A 22028-nucleotide genomic window follows, 5' to 3' on the forward strand; every position below is an offset into this window, starting at 1 on the left:
CATTTCCTTACTCAGCAATAAAATTTCATCTTTTTCCTTGTCAATTAATTCATTTTATTGACAAATAATTCATTTCGTTCTCAAATAATTCATTTCGTATCACTACTCCAATAAGCCATTTCTTGCTCAAAAATATATCAATAATTTAATTCTAAACTCTGGGAATCTATGGGAATTATTTTTATTTATTAATGTGATGCTTTATTAAATATGTGGTTGGTTAGCAATCAATATTTGATTGCCAAAGCTGCAAATTTTAGGAATTTTAATTTCAATTTGTTAGCTTAAAATTTAATGTGTATGTGTCAAGGGTGTGAGTTAGTTGGATGAGTGTCTAACTTGAGAGCTAGCCAAGATCGTTTTTAATAAAGACCTCTTTCTTTTAATTCATGCGAAGAAAGATGGCAGGAGGGAGTGGTAACAACAACGATGGAGTAGAGTTGAGTGAAGTTGTTGTTGGGTTTCGTAGCGTCCAATGCTACGCGGAAGAGAAACCCGCCCTAATAATTAAAGCAATAAAGCATGCATAAACATAATTAAACAACAATTAAGAAAAGGGATAAAGATGTAATACCCTTGAAGCGTGCTTCGCTCGTAAACCGAGATCTTACTTCGAAGCTTAAAGCCTCACAAGCGTGACGGCCTCCAACGGCTCGTACCCACGACCCGACCCGAACGATCTTCGCCTCGAGGGTTAGTCGAGACTTGACCAAGTAAAAAACTAGAGTTTTACGTACGTAACGGTTTTCTCAATAATAAGAGATGCAGTTTTTAGTTCCACTCAAGTTGATTTCCAAATGCCCAATCATGGGGTATTTATAGGGAAATGCAACTTGCACTCCCATTCATGATCAATGTGGGATAGTTTCATTTTCTACTAATTTAGTTAAATCAAAAATAAATTATAAAACAATGTAATCATTCGGGTAGGCCTCCACCGGGAGCTAACCGAGGGAAAGGATTTGCGACGCATTATGCGTTTAAGGTATCTTTAACACTAAGGTATATTAAGAAGAGTTCAACTATTAAATTTGTGTGGTCATTAATTGTTCAAGAATTAAATTGGTATGTTTGATTTCTTGAATGAATTATAATGTTTGATTGTGTTATGATTTGAGAGTCATCACCAAGTATAATAATATGTAAACAACGTAAAGTGAAAGAGATTACACACCAAAACTCTTGGAACGTATATACCTTGAGTATGAACATGTGGGGGGAGTTATGGGGTTTTATATTTAACCATGACTTCTACTTGGAGTACAAGACATTGTATTTTCCTTTTTACTTATCTTATGCAAAGGACGTCCAGTCACTTTCATGTAACATTCGCCTACCCGGTTAGCTCCCGGTGTAATTTATCTCAATTTATTTGAGGCAGGATTTGGTTGGAAACCTGTTCGATGTGTAATCAAAATTAAATGAAAATTGGTATTTGTCTAGTTAAGTGTTGAGTGTTTTGTATGCTTGTAAACAGGTGCAACAGGGTAAGTTGTGTGATGATAGGTTGAAAGCATGTTAGTGTGTTTTAATTACGCTTATGTACTTAGCATTGCTGATTGTTTGTTTGTATGTTTGTTTGACCTTGTCTTTACCTTGGCCCTACGACGACCCATTTCTAATGGCGAGTAGTGGGGACAAGTAAAGAAAAGCTTTACAGGTGGTGAAGCATATTCATGATGGGCTTGAGTGAAGAGCGAATCATGCTTAGTTCTCATAGGAATATGATGTGTTTTATTTGCTTTAAATATTATTTATTTTATTATGTCCGTGAGACTAACGCAAAGGTTTTTTGTTGAATTGTTTGGTTGTGAGGGCCTACAATGGTTCCAAGTTGTAGGTTGACTTTGTTTGACTTATTTTGACTTTTACTATCGTTCGGTTTGACTTTTTAAGTTAACTTGTTTTAAATGGTTTTAAAGATAGTCTTCCTCTGTGTGTGTCTTTGATATTTTCCTTAGTCATTTTCACGGTGGCGGTAATGTCTTAGAGTTTCCTATTTCGTATTTTAAAAAGGGCAAAATAGGTGTTTTAAAGAAAAAAAATTTATAGTGTGTTACAACTAACTTATGTAATTTTGAAAAATTATATCCTTCCAATATGAAGAGTAATCAAATTTCTATCACAAGTTTGAACTTTTAAGACTTAATCAACTCAAAAATGATTAAAAACAAAAATAGTTCAACATTGAATTTAGAAAGTTAAGTTCCAACCAAATAAACAGTTAAAGATTGGATCTTTAACATTTTAGGGGCTTCAAATTACAAATTCACCATAAATTAATTTGCAAAAATGTGAAATTGCAAGTTTATGTGAAAAATGAGCTCATCAAATCAAGTACCAAATATGACTTCATAAATATGCTTAATAAGGGTTGTTATTGCAGTAGATTAATGGTGTAACCATACACATAATCCAACATTAAAATACCATAATTAATCAAGGTTTATAGATTTAAAATTTTTCGTCAAAAACGAAATACCCTTCGAAAAACATGTTTGTGGGTGGATTTTGGCTTCTGGAGCATTCATGAAGTGGGTCAAAAACGATTTAGAACGTTTATTCCATCCAAAATTCACTAGTTTTGGGTCAAAATCTGGGTTGTTTAGCCAAAATTAGTACAAATACAAGATTAAACTAATTAAAACGAGCTTATAATCCAATTAGAAAGCAAAACCAGAAATTTAAATCCAATTAAATCACCTTAATTAATTATTAGTTACAATAATTAAATGCACGCGGATCTGATACCGCTGTTGGGTTTCGTGATGTCCAATACCACGCAGAAGGAAACCCGCCCAAAATCCGCACACAAATTAAAGTAACTAAGCATTTATTAAAACCTTAATCACATTATTAACAAGAAGAGAGAGAAAGAATCATTACCCTTGAAGCGTTCTTCGCTGTTACTTAGAGCTCGGACTTGAAAGTGTAAAGTCCTGCAAATGCGCAAATCTCCAACGGCTAACACCCTCGCTACCGAACCGAGCCAACCCCTACCCTGAAGCTTAGTCGGGGATAGACCAAAAATAACTTAGAGTTATTAGAACAAAGGTATTCTCTTCTTGGAGATCCTTTAAAGTTCACTAACTTAAGTGAAAATCTCAATACCTCATGATGGGTATTTATAGAGAAATCTCCTCAAGAATTCCCATCATCTTTCAATGTGGGATAGTTGGTATAGTGAGAAAAACATGAATTAATTTAATTCTAAATTAAATAAAAAGAATTGAAACAATAATCAAATGACAAGTGTCATCACATAAAGAGGGAGTAGGTAAGGACCATAAATTCATCCTTGGAGGGCAAGCATAAACCCACCAACCCCATGTGCATGGCACACTTGGTCTACGCATGGAAGATCGGCCTCAACCCTTGGGCTCCAAGGCACGCCCAAATGGCAGCCTTTCCCTTGGCTGGGCCTGCTACCATGCCGCAATTTTAGCAGGATATATTATTTGATTATTTTTCTCGTCTTCGTCGATTCCTAAAATTCTACTCAACGCTTGATGCTCGGTTTCGATGCTCTAAGCTCGAATCCGACGTCTTTATTCATAAAACTCTATTGACTCATTTAATCCTTCGGATTAATTCTCGAAATCCTCCCAGACGGCAATAAGACCGACTGAGGGTCTTATGAATGCAAAATTAAATATATATATATATAAATATATATATATATATATATATATATATATATATATATATATATGAAAATTACTCTGAAATGCCCCAGGCGGAACATTTCCGGCTGAGGGTAAATTGAATGGTTTAAAAGAACCTCAAGGATACCTCAAGCGGTATCCGTGACGAATTGCTCGAAGACCCCCCAGACGGCATAAGAACCGGCTGAGGGTCTTACAAGAGCAGATCATGATCGAGGTATGAAAAAAATTGCTCGAGCATCCCCTAGACGGTATAAGCCCGGTTAAGGGTGCGATGGATCCAAGTCTTGAAGAACAATTGTTTGAAGATACCCCAGATGGTCCATAACTGTCTGTGGGTCTAGTTTTGAAGAGCAATTGTCTCTGTGGGTCTAGATTTGGAGATCCTTTGTTTGAAGGTACCACAGACGGTTCCTAGCCGTCTGAGGGTCTATGAAATGCAAGTTTTGACAAGAAATTGTTTGAAGATGACCCAGGCGGAATACTTCCAGTTGAGGGTTTATAGAATGCAAAATGTTAATACTATTGTCTGAAGATTCCCCAGACGACATGTAACCGTCTGCGGGCCTATGGAATGCATTATTGGAAAGTCATTGTTTGAAGATACCTCATACGGTCCATTACCGTCTGAGGGTCTGTTTTTGAAGGCCATGATTTGAAGATACCCCAGACAGTCCAAACCGACTATGGGTCTACCAAATGCAAGACATAAAAGAAAGGGCTTAAGGTGCCCCAGACGGTGTAAGACCGTGTGTGGTTCTACTCAAATCAAGAGAAAATCAAGAGTCAGGCGGTACCTAAATGAGTTGATTGAAGAAGCACTCAACCAGTATCCGGATGCGTTTGAAAGAAGAAGCTAGTTGCACAATAAAGCAGCCGGTATCAGAGCTCTCAAGAAATTTTTGCAACATTTGTAAAGTGAAGAGGAGAGAGGGGGAGTGTCTCTATTTATAGACAAACCCGGAAGGCGAATCGCCACCTTTTGCCTCAACTTTTCAAAATTCGAATCCAAGAGAGAGGCGGGAAGCAAAACAACCGTCGCCTCCCCTGTGCTTGACACCTGTGAGGGGAAAATGTTAAGGGTACAAATACCCTATGCCACGTGGCCCAATAGAATGATGACACGTGGTAGCCCACCAGAGGCCCAATGGGATCCAATCGGATGCTGACACGCGGCATTGTACCTCCAATAGGGGAGCAGATCCTCATCTTCTATAAATAGAGGAAATTCCTCATTTTTACTCATTCATAAATACATACAAAAAATCGAGCAATATTAATTGCGGAATCTCTCTGAATCAGGGAGAATTATTTACCATTTCCGTACAGTTTACTACTCAGGTCGCATACTAACTTGATCGTCTGAGGCGGAACTCCATCCTACCGGAGTTTCGTGATTTTGCAGGTACAAACAGTCGGGCGCGCATACTCAGGATCGTAACTCTCCCGTGGGACTCCAAAAACCCCCGAAACAGGAGGTGTCAGTTGTAGGAAGGTTGAAAAACTTCAATAGATATTAATGTCTAATTTGATGACTAAGTGGTGACTAAGCAATGACAAAGCGTGACTAAGCAGTGACGAGACATAGATTGACAAATTTTGTTGATCTAATAGGGACAACCTCATTCTTTTATGGCCTACACCGTACATCCTTTGCAAAACACAAAAAATATATTTACAATAGAATGTATTAGTATAAAATAACATTAGTGTACATCCATTGCAAAAAACACCATTTGCAAGATCAAACAATTTCATACTCATCATCATCTAACTTATCAGAGTTTAAACTTGGAGGAAGGTATGATCTGTACACACTATCAATGTCGAGAGTTTCCTTCAACTCATGGCACATAACTTCAAGAGCTCTGTGGTGGAAGAAGCGATAGAATTTCTTGTTACAAACGTATGCAAAGATCAAGGACATCAAAAGAAGTGGGATGATCGCGAAAGCATAGATGAATTTCTTCACTCCAAAGTAACCAAACATAATAACTTGATAAAAGACTAGTGCCGAAAGAAATCTTGTATGAATATGAGGCCACATCCTCCCAAAGCTCTCACATGATGGAACATACACATTCAATGCCTGTTATAAAGGAAAGTAAATAGTTGTTAGAGATCCACAATCCATACATACAATATTTCTACTTTTCTACTAAAAAATAACAGTCGATGATTAGAATTTAAACAAAGCTAGTAGTCAACCAAAAAAAGTACTCCGTACTATAAAGTCTCAAAGTGTCACTTTTTTATAGGTCATTTTGCGCAAAAATGACTGACATATAAGGTCTATTCTAAAAAAAAAAAAAAATCCTTAAAATTTGTTATGTCATGAATGACTGAGTGATGGGTTATGTGTTTGTGTGTCATCTATAAGAAACAACTTTCATGATTTTGGTACAAAATAAATTATTGTGTGTTCATTTTTCATGTTGAAGTGTTGAAAATCTAACACGTGCACTTGAAGTGAAATGAAAAGCTCTAGTACTAGCAAAATATAGGTTAATGAATCCTTTCTATTAATGGTACGGTTATCATACAAGGTGTTTTTTTTTTTTTTTTTTTTTTTTTTTTTTTTTGAATAAATCATATAAGGTTATTTTTTATAAGATTTGTAAAAAGATATTTAAGTACAGAAATGTTAAAGACTAATATAAGAAAAAGATTGAAGAAATTACTTGATTCCTAATGACGAGCCATCCCATGCCGAAGTAGATAACACCAAATGGAATGATCAATGGTGCAATAACAGAGTAACAGAGGGTGATAGTTAGAATAAGCATGTCACTTGGAAACCTTGTCGCGTATCTAAAATCTCCAGGAGCCCATGCTTCTTTCACATCAGCTTCGGTTTTGCACAAAAACTTCCTTTTGCAATGGAATATGACAAACGAAATCACTCTGGACAACTCTAAGCCGTACCCTACAAAAAACCTACATTCCAATGTTATAGAAAATCAAATAAGATTGTGAATTATATCATAATTATACATGATATACGTCTTAATTACTGATGGCTAAAACAGAAAAATGGGTGAAATAGTTTTGAAAGATGTAAAGATCAAACCTGAGAGCCACATATGTCAAGAAGAAGGTTGCGCTGTAGGGAATGCTCGCTGCAAGTACTTCAATAATAGCTTCCGGTTTGCCCTTCAATCGCTTGATATTATAAAATAGGCTTCCACCAAGGCTCAGTCCAATAAAAACATTCAAAACTGTGAAGTAGAAATATTTGCCAGAAGCAGCCCTCGTTACATGACTCTCGGAAGGAATTCCTTCCGCTTTAGACAGATATCTCAATAACATTGGCAACAAAGCCAAAAATATTATAAGAACAAGTTGAGGAAGAAAAGCCTCCAGCAATGTCCGAACAGATTTTATTTCGATAATGGGTCTTAAGAAAGGCAGAAGCATCTCGAGATTCTCCAATGTCGTAAATGCAGTTATAAAAGTGATAGGAATCATGAAAAAGAGTATTGTTATTGAAACAATGGTGTACACAACGTACTTGCGTATTGTCCTGGAATAATAATTGAGAGAAAGGTTAGTCCAAATCACTTGACGTGGTTCAGGAGCATCCACTACGATCCAACTGTCAACCATTCGAGCATGTAAACTCTGAGCAGCAGAAGCAGCAGCCACTCTACTCGTAAAGAATACGAGTGCAGAAGAAAGCTGACGATCTCTTAAGGTGATTTTTTGCTCTGCTTCTAACTTTGGGGTGATTTCATTAATCTTTTCAGTGTAATACTCTATGCTATCAACCTTGGTTCCATAAAGACCGAGGAAGCCAGTCCGAGTTGTCGGTCTGACTCCCTCAGGACTACCAATTGATTTGGATTCTGCATAAATTGTTTCAGCGCGCAGCAATTTCTTCTTATATTTCTCTAACTCCTCCCAGATTTTGTTAACCTGTTACATAAAAAATGTACAGTTTCCTATAACAAGTGACTGATAAATAATTAACTGAAACAAGATCATCCAGTTGAATAATTGAAGGAAAATTGGTGGTGGGGCCCACTGTGACGTCATTTTGGGGGGTTTGGGAAAGAGGTGGGAGTTTTTTTTTTTATGTTATTTAGAAAAGTAGGTGTAAGGTTAAAAATAAAAAACTTGAGGTGGTAATTACTAAAACGTGAACAATAGGTAGTTGTATTTTCAAATTTTCCTAATTTATATTACGCCTCATCTCAGAATGATTATATTGCTTACTACTCTATCCGTCCAACATCAATAGACGATTAAAACCTTACCTCCTTATTGTCTGTTACTATCATTGCCCTGTAGAATGTATCAGGATAAATGGCTTTGAAATATGAATCAACTTGTTCCTTCTTGGTCTCCCCTTCTCGCGCATGAGGTATGTCTCTAACAAGAATTGCAAATTGCTCAGCTCTTGGTTCAGAAGACCTCAGAGCTGTAGCCCTTATTTCGGAAACATGTTTATATGCCTTCCATAGGAGGAAATACGTAACCAAAGAAACCCAGTAGACAGCAATCATGTATGCCCACAACCTTGGACTTCCTGGCTGCAAGTGAAAGTTAAATTAGTCGTTTTACAAATATGAATGAATATGTTCTAAGGTTGAGCAATACTCGAATGACACAATATTTTATAGAATTGAAGGGTACTTTGAAAATACGATACTTACCCCAATACGTTCCATGGAGAACTTATTGAACTCGTTGATAGTTGAATTGGTTGATGTTGAATTTTTAGCGTTTTTATTCTGTTTGATCACACTGTGATCAGTGGCGGAAACAGGCAATAGAATTGGAAGTAGCACAATGCCAGCCATAACAAACAGTCTGAAAGCTGTAAGATAAACCATTAATATCATTAGCTCAGCAGTTGTAGTTATCATTTTTGACAAGGGAACTTCACACAAATGTAGTAGAGTGTAGACTCTGTAGAGTACACTAATACATTTCAAAGAAAATGCAACGATATAATACAACAGTCAAGTCTAATGTCTTGTTTATGTTCTCCATCATCTTGATCCTTTTAAATCTGTATCGAACTTTCTTAAAGAGAATTAGTAGTGCCTTGTAAATCTAATAAAATTTTACATTTTTTTTGAAGATAAATGTGGGAAGTTAATTTATTAAATCAAGATCTGTCAAAATTTAAAAACTTAGGGAATAAGTTTGTACAAATACGTTCTTGCTTAAAATATAAAAAAATTAAAAAAATTAAAAAAATTTACATTCAACTAGAGGTGATCATTGGGGGGCAGGGCCGAGTTTGGGCCGAGCCAAGGCCAAAAGAGTATGGAGGGAGTATTAGATTGCAAAAATGTAATTAATCATATAAAGTGTTTAAGTTTCTATAGCCTATATTCAACACTCTCTCTCACATGTAACACAACCATGGGTCGGGATCTGATATCATATTAAATACGGGTCTAGGCCACACTTGTTACTAGGAGACAGAATTCACTTTACAAGTCATGTCACAAAAGGAGTAGCCCCTTTGCCTTATAAAAATATTTAACTCTCTATTCGTTTCTCAATATGAAACACTTACATGTATTATTTGAAATCATATTCTTCAACAAAATACTCATGAGTAAATTTCTAAAAAGCTTTTATATTGTATCTCACGATTTTACTAGTTTATATTATTAGGGTACTGTTTCATTGCTCAAGGACATGATTTGTTTGTACACATTTGATGAAAAAACATCATTTATTGACTTTTAAACGGCATACAACTGCAAGGATTTCACATTGACACATCTATACTATATATTAAAAGTCGTTCCTAAACAAGTTTAGCCGTCACGTGGCACTTTGCTTAATTTTTTAAACCATATGATTTAAGCCATGTGGCAACTCCCACATGTAAATCCGATTTTCACTCGGTGTTTAAAAATATGGTTCTTATAAAATTTGAACTTACGACCTTAAGTTTAAAGTATAAGGTGTTAACCACTAAGATATTACGTTACTACATGGCTTTTAATAAAGATTAAATATTAATAAAGATTTTTATCATAAAAATGATGCAGTAAACTTGGGGCATCGGCCGGGCCTAAAAACTAGTTGTCACATATATAGTGGGAGAAATAATGTTAATTTAATTTTTGCTCAATGTAAGAAGTTAAGCTAAGAAAAATTTTGGCATCGTTTTTTGTTTTTAATTTTCTGTTTTTTTTAAAACAAAAAACCAAATATAGGAAACAAGAAAAAGGTGTTTCCACTTTTCCGTTGTCAATTTTCAAAATTATCAGGATTTTAAAAATGTTTGACTAATATTTGATCCATTATATGACATATATCATATGCTTTTATAAAACAAAAAACCAAAAAACAGAAAACCACAGCGATACCAAATAAACCCAAGTTATGTGTAAAAAAAAATTAATAATAAACAAATATCACTAAATCCACATCCTAATAAAAATTCCTAATGGGCATGTACAAATGCATGAGTATATGACATGCCCTGAGCCTCTGTTCTCCCTTACCTTATTTTCACTTCACTTATTTCACTTCTACCAAGTCGTTTAAGTTCACATAAAATGAAATAAGGGTTCATAAAAATGTCTGGGGGTTAATAAATTTTTTAAAAAAAATGAAATTAAACATTACATTATATAAGGGCATGCATGTCTAATACGGAGTAAGGTCCAAGGTAAAGATAATATATATTTCCTTCGTGTATTTTTTGCTGACAAATTTTCAGGTTTGTCAACGCACAAATTTAACCATTTATATATTTAATCATCAATATTGTAAAATTATAATAGAGGATATTAATAAATTTATATTAAGACGGTTCAAACAAGATTTTCAGATGACTATGGTTTATTGTAGTAATAAATCACAAAATCTAGTCAAAGCATACTTTGTAAATAGTGTAAAAGTTGTCAATTAAAATATCAAGCGTTGATAAATTAAGATAACATAGGGGTTAATAAATTCAGTATAATTCACATATGTGAAACTCACATGAAAATTAAACTACCTTATTAGTCATTGTGATTTATAATAATTAGTGTCACAAATCAAATCGTATAACCTATATAACTACATAGGAAGGGAAAGTGAAGGTTACAAAAAAAAAAAAAAAAAAAAAAAAGGAAGGGAAAGTGAATAGGTGGTAAGCATTGAAGTTTATCAAGAATTTATGGAGCATAATTTATAGTTAATGGTAAAAACCGACAACCTTTAAATTTCCTGCAAAACTATCACATGTTGCAAGCTTTATTTTTTTGTTTTTGTTTTAATTTTTTTAATTGCATATAACTTAACGCAAACGTAGAAGCGTAGTAATCCGTATTTCACAATTCTTGCAATATTTAAATTTTATTTAAATTTTCTTAGCTAGCTACCTTTGTCATTTGAGTGAATCTATTTTTATTTTTTATGTATTTATATTTTAGTCTTATTTACCTTTTCGCACTTAATCAACCAAAACTTCATAACAGTTGCTCACAATTAGCATTTTCAAAAGAATAAGTAGGCAGTAAATTCGTATTGCTCTTCATAAGTTGAGTTTAGTTTTAAAAAGACCCAAATTTTTAAGACGAATTTGAGGTTTAAAAAAAAGGGTGGGCCACACTGCTTGAGACAAGCGGTATCAATTTATTAAGTCCCACGTAGGGGTGCTTATCAAGCGAGTCGATCCCGAGCTGAATGGTGCTCGACTCGACTCGAAAACTGTTTACATGTGCAACTCGTGCTCGTTAAAGTTTTGAGCCAATAAAACCTACTCGACTCGTGCTCGTTAAAGTTTCGAGTCGAGTCGAGTAGCTCACGATCGGCTCGTTAAAGTTTTGGCCTTCTATAATTATATGCCTTTATTTTTCTTTTTTCAATTTATATTGTTTTCTTTTTATATATATTTATTATTAAAGATTTACTCTTTCTTTTTTGATAATATAAATTAACACTTATTAGAGCGTCAATATTGTTTAAACATGGTAACTTTGTTTGTAAATTCTATACCAATAAAATATATTATCGAGTTGCTCATGAGCTTATCGAGTTGAGTTAAAACTTGCTCAGCTCGTGCTCGTTAACGTTTCGAGTCGAGTCGAGTCGAGCTAACTAGAGTCGAGTTTAGACCGAGCGTTGACCGAGTCGAGTTCGAGTCTGCTCAACTCAATTAGCACCCCTAGTCCAAGCTAGCTATTTGAAGATAAGATAGAGTATATCATTCTTAATTAAGAAGCATTGTTAAGATTTTGGCCCTATTTGATAATTAGTTGGTCTAATTGATTTAGCTTGTTATATTAGCTGGTTTGACCTGGGCGTTTTTTTTTTTTTTTTTTTTTTTTTTTTTTTTTTTTTTAAGAAGGGCGGTTTGACCTGGTTTTTGTGTAAAAATATTTGGTGAATAGTCGTTAATTATTAGCTGTTTAAGTGTCTGTAATAACTTAAAAACTAATTGTTCTATAAGCTAATTTTAAGAAGAAAAACAATTAAATAAAAAAAAAAAAAAAAAACGAGTTCTTCTAAAAGAGTTTCTTAGCTTTTTACCAAATACCTAAATTAGCTTTTTAAACAGGTCAAATCTAACAATACTCAATAAGTTAAAAGCTTTAAAAAAAACTAATTATTACAAAAAAACATTATTGCATATATGGCTGTAGTGTTGTTCATTCAAATGATTCTTACCATGTGCTTGAGACTTGGAGATGGGAGATTCCTAATCTATTTTTGAGATATGCTTACAAACATATCTCATGCAATAACATTCTTTTTTAATAGCACAAACATATTTTTTTAACCAGATTGTAATCGCAATTAAAATATCATTTTCATAAGATTGATGTGAAAATCGATCGATGGACCTATCTACTTATCTAGTGCACAATTAATGCACGTATCGTTTAATACACAATGTTCATCTTGCTACACAACATGAATCTTAAATAACACTGTATGCAATATTTTTCGTATTATTATATCCCTATTTACGAACATTTATACTTTAGAAAATATTTATTTATATATTTTCCTTTATTAGTATTAGTTGTCAATAACTAAAATACTTTCTTTGTTCTACAATAATGCAACAAGAATGAAATTACGCATTCAAACGCACATTTTATATGTAAAATATCTATAATTATATAAGAATAAAAATTATAAAAAATTGATATTGTGAAATTATTTTACAAGACGAATCTAACAAGATCCCACGTGATTATATTTTACGTTACGTATAAATCGTAATTTGTGGTTTAACAAGCATGATGAATAGTGCAAAAGTACAGTTACTGCAATGTTACTAAAACAGTGGAAGTATGTGATAAAAGTGCCTATTAAATATAACTAGCTATGGCTAGCCGCCCCAGTGAGTATATAAAAATAAAATGTTCAGACTGCAAAGACGTGTTTTTTCCATTTTTGCCGCTAGACATGATTCCTTAAATAGTTAAATCTATCTTAGATTAGACGCTCATTATATTCAATTAGCTTGTTTTTGTGCTCACTGATCAAATACTCCGTATTAGAAGTCGAGGAAGTAGTGAGGGGGGTTAGTTATGCATTTGTAAATGCATAACAAATACTAAAATATTAAAAAGCACATGGTGGTAAGAGAAAAGAGGAGAGAGATGGGTAAGTAGGGCCATTTTTTAAATGTACCGTTAAAAGCTTAGATAGTACCATTGACTATATAGTGATACTATTTCTATCGTAATGATACTATTTCTACACGTAGTGAGTAGCACTGAATGAATATATAGTACCACTACATACATAAATAGTAATGCTGAAATGTTCAATGATATCATTTAATCATCTAGTGATACAATTGATCACCCAGTGGTACTACTCTAAATTCAGAAATGCATTTATGTGAAATGACCCTCATGTCCCTCGTTATGCATTTACTCATACATAACTAACCTCCCTTTGGAAGGCCTCATTAAAAGTCCACTAATCGAAGCTAATCAATATTTCCAACATTTTACAGGCGTTATTTTAAGTGTAACAATTAACAAATGATAATATTCACTTCATAGCATATATTGTATGAAACAGACGAAAAAAAAACAGAGAAAATTAATACCTGTAGAAAGGAAGACGAAATAGACTGCAGTATCAACACCAGAAGCTGAGATAATATCATCTTCTGAGGAAAAAAAAGCTTCTTTGATCCAATAAATCGGGTTACGGGTCTTCGAACTAGGATCCATACCCTTCAGAATTCGATTCGGGTAATATATAACTTGGTTACCAGGTTTCCTTGAGAGCCAAGTGAAAAGAAACATCAAAACCACAAATATTATGAAAGAAGTTCCAAAAGATGTAAGAAATGAACGCAAATCCATCCTTTTTCTTTTCTTTTTTTTTCTATTTTTCTTACACTTGAGCAATAAAATTATTGGGATTTGCAATGTTTTGTTGTTTTAATGGATTTATTTGTTGTTTCTAGTAGTTCAGTGTAGTAGTTGTAGATGGAGAAGAGGAAAGAAAGGTCTTTAGAGCCAATATAAACTCATTTTAAGATCCTCACACTTTTGGCAAAACAACCAAAAGGTGATGATGGCCTACTTGAGTCCACCACCCCATTCTTCTTTCTATATCAAGTATGATAAATTGATAATGATATGTGCCGACATACTCTACCAATATTAATTATTATCAGCGTTCACAAATAATCTATTTTGTAATTTCTCTAGTTATTTTAAAGTGCATTAAATTAACTAATATTCCTTTCATTCATAAATAATTGATACGATTGACTTTTCTCACTATGTTATATACTATCTTTTACCTTCAATTTTTAGTAACATATAAAAAAACAAATTCTATTATGAAATATACCGTTAAATACTTATTAATTTAGTTTCAAAAAGAAAAATAGTTATTAATTTAAAGTTTCATACTATATCTCAACTATCATAGAATTTTTTTAAAATTTTTTTAATCATATATATATAAGGTGAAAATTAATACATTACCATATGTGCCGACTTTGAATGTGTTAGTTTTTCAGGAACGGAGGAAGTAATACTTTTCACAAATCACAATAATTCAACTTTAAATATTTCCTCCATTTTTTTTAATGCACCATAGCAGAGACCACAATTTTTTTTGTAGCAGGAAAAAAGGAAGAGAGAGAAAGGAAATAAAATATAAAATTATCCAAATGATTGTAATTTGTAAGCATAAATTAAAAAAAAACAAGTGTTAAAAAGTAATGTTATATGGGACATTAGCTATGTGATTGTTTTCCAAAAATTGGTATAATGCAATATCCAAAAAAATTCTTTAAAAGCAAGTGGTACAATATCTATTTACAATTACTAAAACAGGTCATGTTAACATCATTAATGAACACATGTCAACTTTTTAAGAAAAAAATTTCCGCTTAAACTATTTTTGACATCATCCTTTTTTATAAACTTTTTTTTTTCCAAGTTCCAAACTAAATAAATACTTTCTTTGAAAAAAAGAAATAAGATTATGAATACACATTTTACGAATAAAGGATAATGACTATTATTTTAAATAAATAATAATTATTTAATTCGTGCAACGTACGGGACTAACCTAGTAATAATATAAATAAAATGGAGAAAATTTTAATATTTAGTTTTATATATTTTTCATTAGTATAATTTTCGAAATGAAAGTCAAAGCCATCTACTAATGATATACATTACTTTGACTTGATGCACTATTTATACAATATTTGTACTTTGATGCATATTATTAGTACAAATGAATCAAAGTACAAATGTTGCTTCATTCACAACTAAGGGAATATTTCTCTAAGAATCTCCAAAAAAAACTCTGTTACTTAAAATGAAAAAAAATAAAAAAATTGTTCAATTCCACTTATCTCATTGGATGTACAGTGGATCTGTTGAGGTAGAATTAAAAAACTAAATCGATCATATTAATAAATTATTAGCACTGTAACAGAAAATCACCTTTAGGCTTTAGAGCAATCTCACGTTATAGTGCTATTATTAATACGGAATAATTAGTTTTTTTTTTTTTTTTTTTTTGACGGGACGGAGTAATTAGTTATTATGTTGCTTTCTTGACTAAAATTTAAGATATGCTACGAAGTTCTTGATAAGCTCTCAATGGAGGGACATTGATTGAACAACTTTTTTGAGTTGGGAGAGGATAATTATGAAGACAGCAAGCAAACTGCTAGCTTACTGATTGCTTGCCACGTTGCAATCACGACACCAAGATAATTTTGCTATTTTAGGAATATGATGATGGTTGATGATGTCACTCTAGATATTGTGTCCTAAATTGTTAATTATCCATTTATCCCCTGCCAGTCTGCCACCATTACTGATATTTTGCCATTTAGTATGCAGATGCAAACCATATAATGACAATACCGAAACCATATTTCTTTCGCTTATGCTAATGCTCACTCTAAACTCCTAAAAATTGGCTCTTGATCTCTTTTGGTTTGCCAGGTTCAAAGGGTTTCTCGTCTGTTGGTTACTTTGTTTACTGATTGACTGATTGTACTCGGCGTTTTTAGTTGTTGAATTTTCTGTTTTAGTTTATTTGAGAGTAAATCATAAATGTGTTCCCTATACTTTTGTACATGTACACTTTTAGTCAGTGAACTTTCATTTGAGCACTTTAGTCCCTCAACCAAAAAGTTGCGACACCTAGCTTAGTCAGCAAAAATTTAGGGACTATGACTCATTAATAATTTTTTTTTTTCAGAATTTTAATTAAAAAAGAATCTTTCTATCTAATGTGGCAAATGGTATAATAATAAATAGTTTAGGGACCCCAAGAAGCCACGTGGCCCAATTAAAATATTTTTAACCAAAACTCAATGTTTTACATTGCTCTTCCCTATACGAATTGCTCCTTTGGCGGGATGAAAGCTTCTTTATATACTCTAGAAGACTTCAAGGATCATTTTCATCTCAAACACAAGTAAAAAAAATCAAGCTCCATTGTTATGTCTTGGTGGGAATTCATAGAATCATCAGCGCAAAAGAAAGCTAAAATCGAATCTTTAACATCAGCTGAAGGTAAGATCATCCCCGATTTCAATTTTTTTTTCTTTTTTTGAACCATACCCTGTTTTGTCGAACGAAAACGAGTTGGGGTTTCATGAAATTGTTGAAACGTTTGAAATTTTTTGTGTTGATTAATTAAATTATGCTTCAATATCTTATTCTCTACAGTTGCATGTAATTTGTTGTTGTTAGTATGATTTTTGTTGAGTTAGGTTTTGACATTAAAAATCAAAAAACTAGGGTTTTGTATGCTCTGTTTTTGAATGTGATCAATAGATGTGTTCACCTAATAACCTAGGTATGGATGCCTTGGATGACGTTCACCCCTTGATGGCAACCCAGGACGTTCTGGTGATGCATGTGTTCCCCATTCTTTCTTAGGAGGACGAACTAAGTATGGAGAGGGTTTGCTAGAAGTGGCGTTTATGGTGGGGGCTGAGGTACATTGCTCCCTACCTGCCATAGCATGTGAGCAATAAGAATGCTTTCGGGGACTGGGCTCTTCATGAAATTCTGTATAATTTTGGGAGGGACTTCTTTAGCGTGGATTGAGTAAGACATGATAGTGTACTTCGACGACTTTCCTCTACTTATTTTCAAGGAAGATTAAGGGCTTGGTTGTAGGGTTGTAGACCTTGTAGTTTTTTACTTATAATGGGAGTAGGTTTTTAGGTTGATGATGGGTGTTCTAGGTTTACTTTTTCCATTGTCATAGCTTAGAATGTATGTAGGTTGTGTGAATGTGACATTTTTTGGATATGTCACTGCTATGACAATGTAATCTAACTTATTAATTTGATTAAGCTTCAATTATTAATCTAGATAGATGGAAATGTATGTAATTCAATGAAGCCTAATGTAGGATCTTTTGTAATGAACAAGGTGATGGTTGATGTGAATGAATATAAATGTTTGTGGCAAAATACGGGGATGACTTGTGGCTAGGGGTGAAAGGCCAACCAAGATCGGATATAGCTGGTTTTCCGCGAAATCTATTTCAGTAGAGCGTATGATGTCGATGGCCCGAGGTAGAGCACTCAATGGGCTAGGGTGGCCCCCATTTCGCCTTACCAACCCCAGGGAAACTCCGAATACAGGCCTAGATCGTTTGTACAGACAGACTTTTTGGGTGCTAAGATCCAAAGTCGAGAGGGAAACAGCCCAGATCGTACGCTAAGGTCCCTAAGCAATCACTTAGTGGAAAAGGAAGTGATCGAGCGATGACAACCAGGAGGTGGGCTTGGAAGCAGCCATCCTTTGAAGAAAGCGTAATAGCTCACTGGTCTAGCTCCATGGCACCGAAAATGTATCAGGGCTCAAGTGATTCACCGAAGCGACGAGACCTTGAAAGCTGCTTTTTCAAGTGTCAGTAGCGGGACGTTCTGTCAATCGGGGAAGGTTTTTGGTGACAACACCTGGAGATATCAGAAGTGAGAATGCTGACATGAGTAACGAGAAATCCTTTCTGTTTTTTTTTCTCATCCTTAATCTATTTTGAATTTAGTTATTATTGCATGTTTGATTTATGATCATGATATTCATGTATGATATGTGATTCTAAATGTTTTTAAATAAGTTGATTTTCCCGAATTAAGGAAGTTAAACACTATCCATCCTTTATGATTGTTAAATTATGGAACTAAAAACTTGTTTGGTTGTACATCATGCATGGTGGTTTATGACAAATTGGCTGTGAATCATTTTACCTAGGGGAAAATAGATGTGTTTGAGGATATACCTAAAACTTTGGATGCTGAGTATGTGAAGAATTTAATAAATGGTTTGGGGTAAAATGACATTGTTAAGGTCCATTTCTTGGATCCTAGGAAGGATTTTAACACTGGGATTAGGTACCTAGGCTTTGAGAAAAATATATGTGATCCATTCTTGACACTACTTCTACACTACAATATATATATATATATATATATATATATATATATATATATATATATATATATATAGAGCATGAGGAATCTAGCACCCCTTTATTTAAGAATTTAGGGAAAAGGGTTCCTTTATGACTTTATTGACAACAGAGAATGTGGAAGAATATGAGCATGCTCAGACAACCAATAAAGGAGTTAATTTGCATGAACATGAACATATACCTAGGCATGGACAAGGTGATATAGATTATGACACTGAAGGTACCGATTTGGATGATGAAGAGTTTGTGCAAGCAAGGTGTGAAATTGCCAGAAACAACAAAAATGTGATTTCTTATGAGGATGAGTTAGAGATGATGAGAATAATGGTAGTTGCAACTAAGGGTTTGGGTGAAATTGGGAGTGACTTTGAGGGGTTTGATGAGCTAGATAGCCTTGATGAAGATGATTATGACAATGACTGTGGTTGTTTAGTTGCTTCTGTAACACCCCCAAATCTCTCTCTACGTAGATTGTAGAAAAATACGTATAAATATCGTAGAGATAGACTTGGGCGTATTACCGCCGCGTATAACGCAAGGCTTATACAAAATACTTTTGCAGCGGAAAACTTTATTCTTTATTAAATAAACCATAGTAAAATTCGTTCATAATTCGTGACACAAAAATGACTCAAACTTTTCCTAGCTAGGTGAAATTCACGTGGACTCCCGTATGCATCAATCAATATCCACCTGAAATATTCACATGTTTACCATAAATGGTAAACAGGGCAAAGCCAAAACAAAAGCACGTATTAGCAAAATATGCTAAGTAAGTCATGTGTAAGATAAGTAAAACGTAATTTAAATCATTTACGTTTAATTAATAAAAGAAATACCAATGCCGTATATTCAAATAGAACTTTTCCAATCCAATTCTTTTAATACAAACTAAAACTCAATCGATTTATTCCAAACCAATTCCTCACTAAGTGTGCACACCCCCCAAGTGGTTTACTTTATGAACAAAGGCCAAACTTGAGGAAAGACTAGGTCATGCAAAGTCCATAGCCTTCTCTAATCCATTCCCTAAGTGGGATTTATAACATATCGATTGATTTGCTTAAAAGCACCTTTTAAAAATCCGTTGCACTTGCATCAAAATGAACTTGTAAATCTTTTCCAATAATTTCCAATCACAATTTAAGGCCTCTTTTAATTTAAATCCAAATCATTCAATCCGACATAATTTCATAATTTTATACGGAACATAATATCATAAATTCATACGGAACATAAAACATAATTTCATACGGAATGTAATAAAATATGATTTGATACGGAACATAATAATTTATAATTTCATAATAAATCATAGTTTCATACGGAACATAAAATATAGTTTCATACGGAATGTACACAAATATAATTTCATACGGAATAAATTATAATTTCATACGATCATAAAATGTAGTTTCATAATCAACTTTCGAAGGTATCAAACCACATAACGTACCTTGATCAACCACGAGCGATTCACAACTACTTCTCTAAATCACGAATACCCTACACATAATTATAACCTTAATTAATATAAGGCTATCAAATAAACACAACAACTTAATTAAACTACCTTATATGTGCATGAATTAATTATCATTATATAAAATAATTTTCTATTTATAATTTAAAGAATTTTTTTCTGTTTTTATAAAATTAATTTGTGTAAGAAATAATATTTAGGAAAATGATTAATAATATAAAACAAGATTAAGAGAAAGGATGGATTGAAGGATGGTAGAGGAACCAAGGCAAGGGGAAGCAAGAGTGGCCGTCAGGGGGCGGCTGCTGGTGGTCGCCGGTCAGCAGGTGGTCGCCGGTGGTGGCGGTGGCCGAAAAAATGAGAAGAGGAAAAGGGGAGAAAACCGTGAGAAAAAGGGAGGAAGAAGAAGAGAACTTCCTTGAGGTTTTTGGTGTGATTTTGGGGTGTTTGAAAGGGGTATTTATAGGTGTTTAGGTGATGGGTTTATGGCATTTTAGGGTTTATAAATTATGGAATTTTTTGAGAAATAGAAATTAAGGTTTTTAAATATATGGAAGGCTATAATATTTATGTGATCATGAAATTCTATTTGGTAGGTTTTAAGCTTGGAGTGCAAGTATGAGATAGAATCAAATAATTTTAGGTTTAAGAATAGAAGTAAAGAAATTTAAAGGAGTTTATTTTTAATAAAATAATTTTAAAATCTTTGTAGAAAAATCATGAATGGCCGAAAATATTGAGCAAAATATTACTCAATATTTTCGGACCTATTATGTCAGTTTAGGGATTTTGTAAAATAATTTATTTGTCAAAAATTAAAGATTTAATAAGTTTATAAATATTTGGAAGAATAAAAATCAATTTTCTTGCTAAATTATTAGGGTGGCCGAAAATTTGGTTTATAATAAAGTATAAAATCAGATTTTATTATATGAAATTTAAAATATTATTTGATTAATTTAGGAAATCATTTTACTTCATAAAAATAATTAATTTAGCAAATAATTAATAAAAATCAGATTTTAATGCATAAAATCCGAAAATATGCTTCATTAGTTTAGCCATTAATTTTATTTTATGAAAATACTTTTACTTAGAGTAAAATCAGATTTTTAATTGTAAAAATTCAAAAATGATATTTATTTAGTTTTAGGAAATTAATTTTGATCCATGAAAATAATTAGTTTAGCAAGATATTAAGTAAAATTGGATTTTATTGGAAAAATCCGAAAATACTATTTACAAAAATCAGATTTTTAAATTCGAAAATACCTCTAATTTTATTAATTAATATAGTTTTGGTTTATTATTTATTTAATCAAAATACTATTTATTAAATTTTTAGTTTATCCATTTAATTAAAATAAATGATTTAGGCGCCAGAATTCAAATGTCGTTTTGGCTCCAAAACTGAAATACTCTTAAGTTAGAAAAATACGTCGAAAATACGACACTAAATACTCTTTAATTTAGAAAATACCTTTCAAAAATACAGGGTATTACAGTCTACCCCCCTTAAAAGAAGTTTCGACCCGAACTATGCGGAGTGATGAGGAAAGTAAAAAGAATTTCTTCTTTGAAAATAGCTTTTAGTTAATTAATTTCATGCACATGCTAAACATTCTAACTAGACACATCCTATTGCTAACTTAGAGGGTTTGGAATAGGTGCGCGCGAAACTCTATCGCATTTTACCCCCCTTAAAAGAGTTACGCCCCCGTAACTCGACTACTAACCTCTAGAAACAGATCTGGGTAGCGTTTCCGCATCTCGGCTTCAGCTTCCCATGTTGCTTCCTCAACCCTGTGATTGGTCCATAACACTTTTACAATTCTCACATCTTTGTTTCTTGTGCTCCTGACTTTAGTATCCAAGATTTTGACAGGTCTTTCTTCATAAGTCAGATTTTCGTCCATTACTATGTTCTCGGGTTGTAATACGTGAGTCGCATCAGGTATATACTTCCGGAGTTGGCT

General features: G+C 33.2%; 1 protein-coding gene and 1 long non-coding RNA gene across 2 annotated transcripts; one reads left to right on the top strand and one right to left on the bottom strand.

The window, feature by feature from the left end:
* Positions 1-5254: 5254 nt before the first annotated feature.
* On the bottom strand, positions 5255-14262 carry LOC110728502 (CSC1-like protein ERD4). Its single transcript, XM_021908139.1, has 6 exons — positions 13696-14262; positions 8321-8484; positions 7922-8197; positions 6736-7580; positions 6347-6602; positions 5255-5754 (listed from the first exon to the last, which is right to left on the bottom strand). The coding sequence occupies exons 1-6, from the start codon at positions 13955-13957 to the stop codon at positions 5410-5412; spliced, it is 2148 nt and encodes a 715-aa protein (XP_021763831.1). The 5' UTR covers positions 13958-14262; the 3' UTR covers positions 5255-5409.
* A 2234-nt stretch (positions 14263-16496) lies between these two features.
* On the top strand, positions 16497-18064 carry LOC110728503. Its single transcript, XR_002512696.1, has 2 exons — positions 16497-16651; positions 16938-18064. It is a non-coding gene; the product is annotated as an uncharacterized LOC110728503 (long non-coding RNA).
* Positions 18065-22028: the final 3964 nt, after the last annotated feature.

This window comes from Chenopodium quinoa, unplaced genomic scaffold (genome assembly GCF_001683475.1).
Source record: "Chenopodium quinoa cultivar QQ74 unplaced genomic scaffold, ASM168347v1, whole genome shotgun sequence".
Classification (NCBI taxonomy): domain Eukaryota; kingdom Viridiplantae; phylum Streptophyta; class Magnoliopsida; order Caryophyllales; family Amaranthaceae; genus Chenopodium; species Chenopodium quinoa.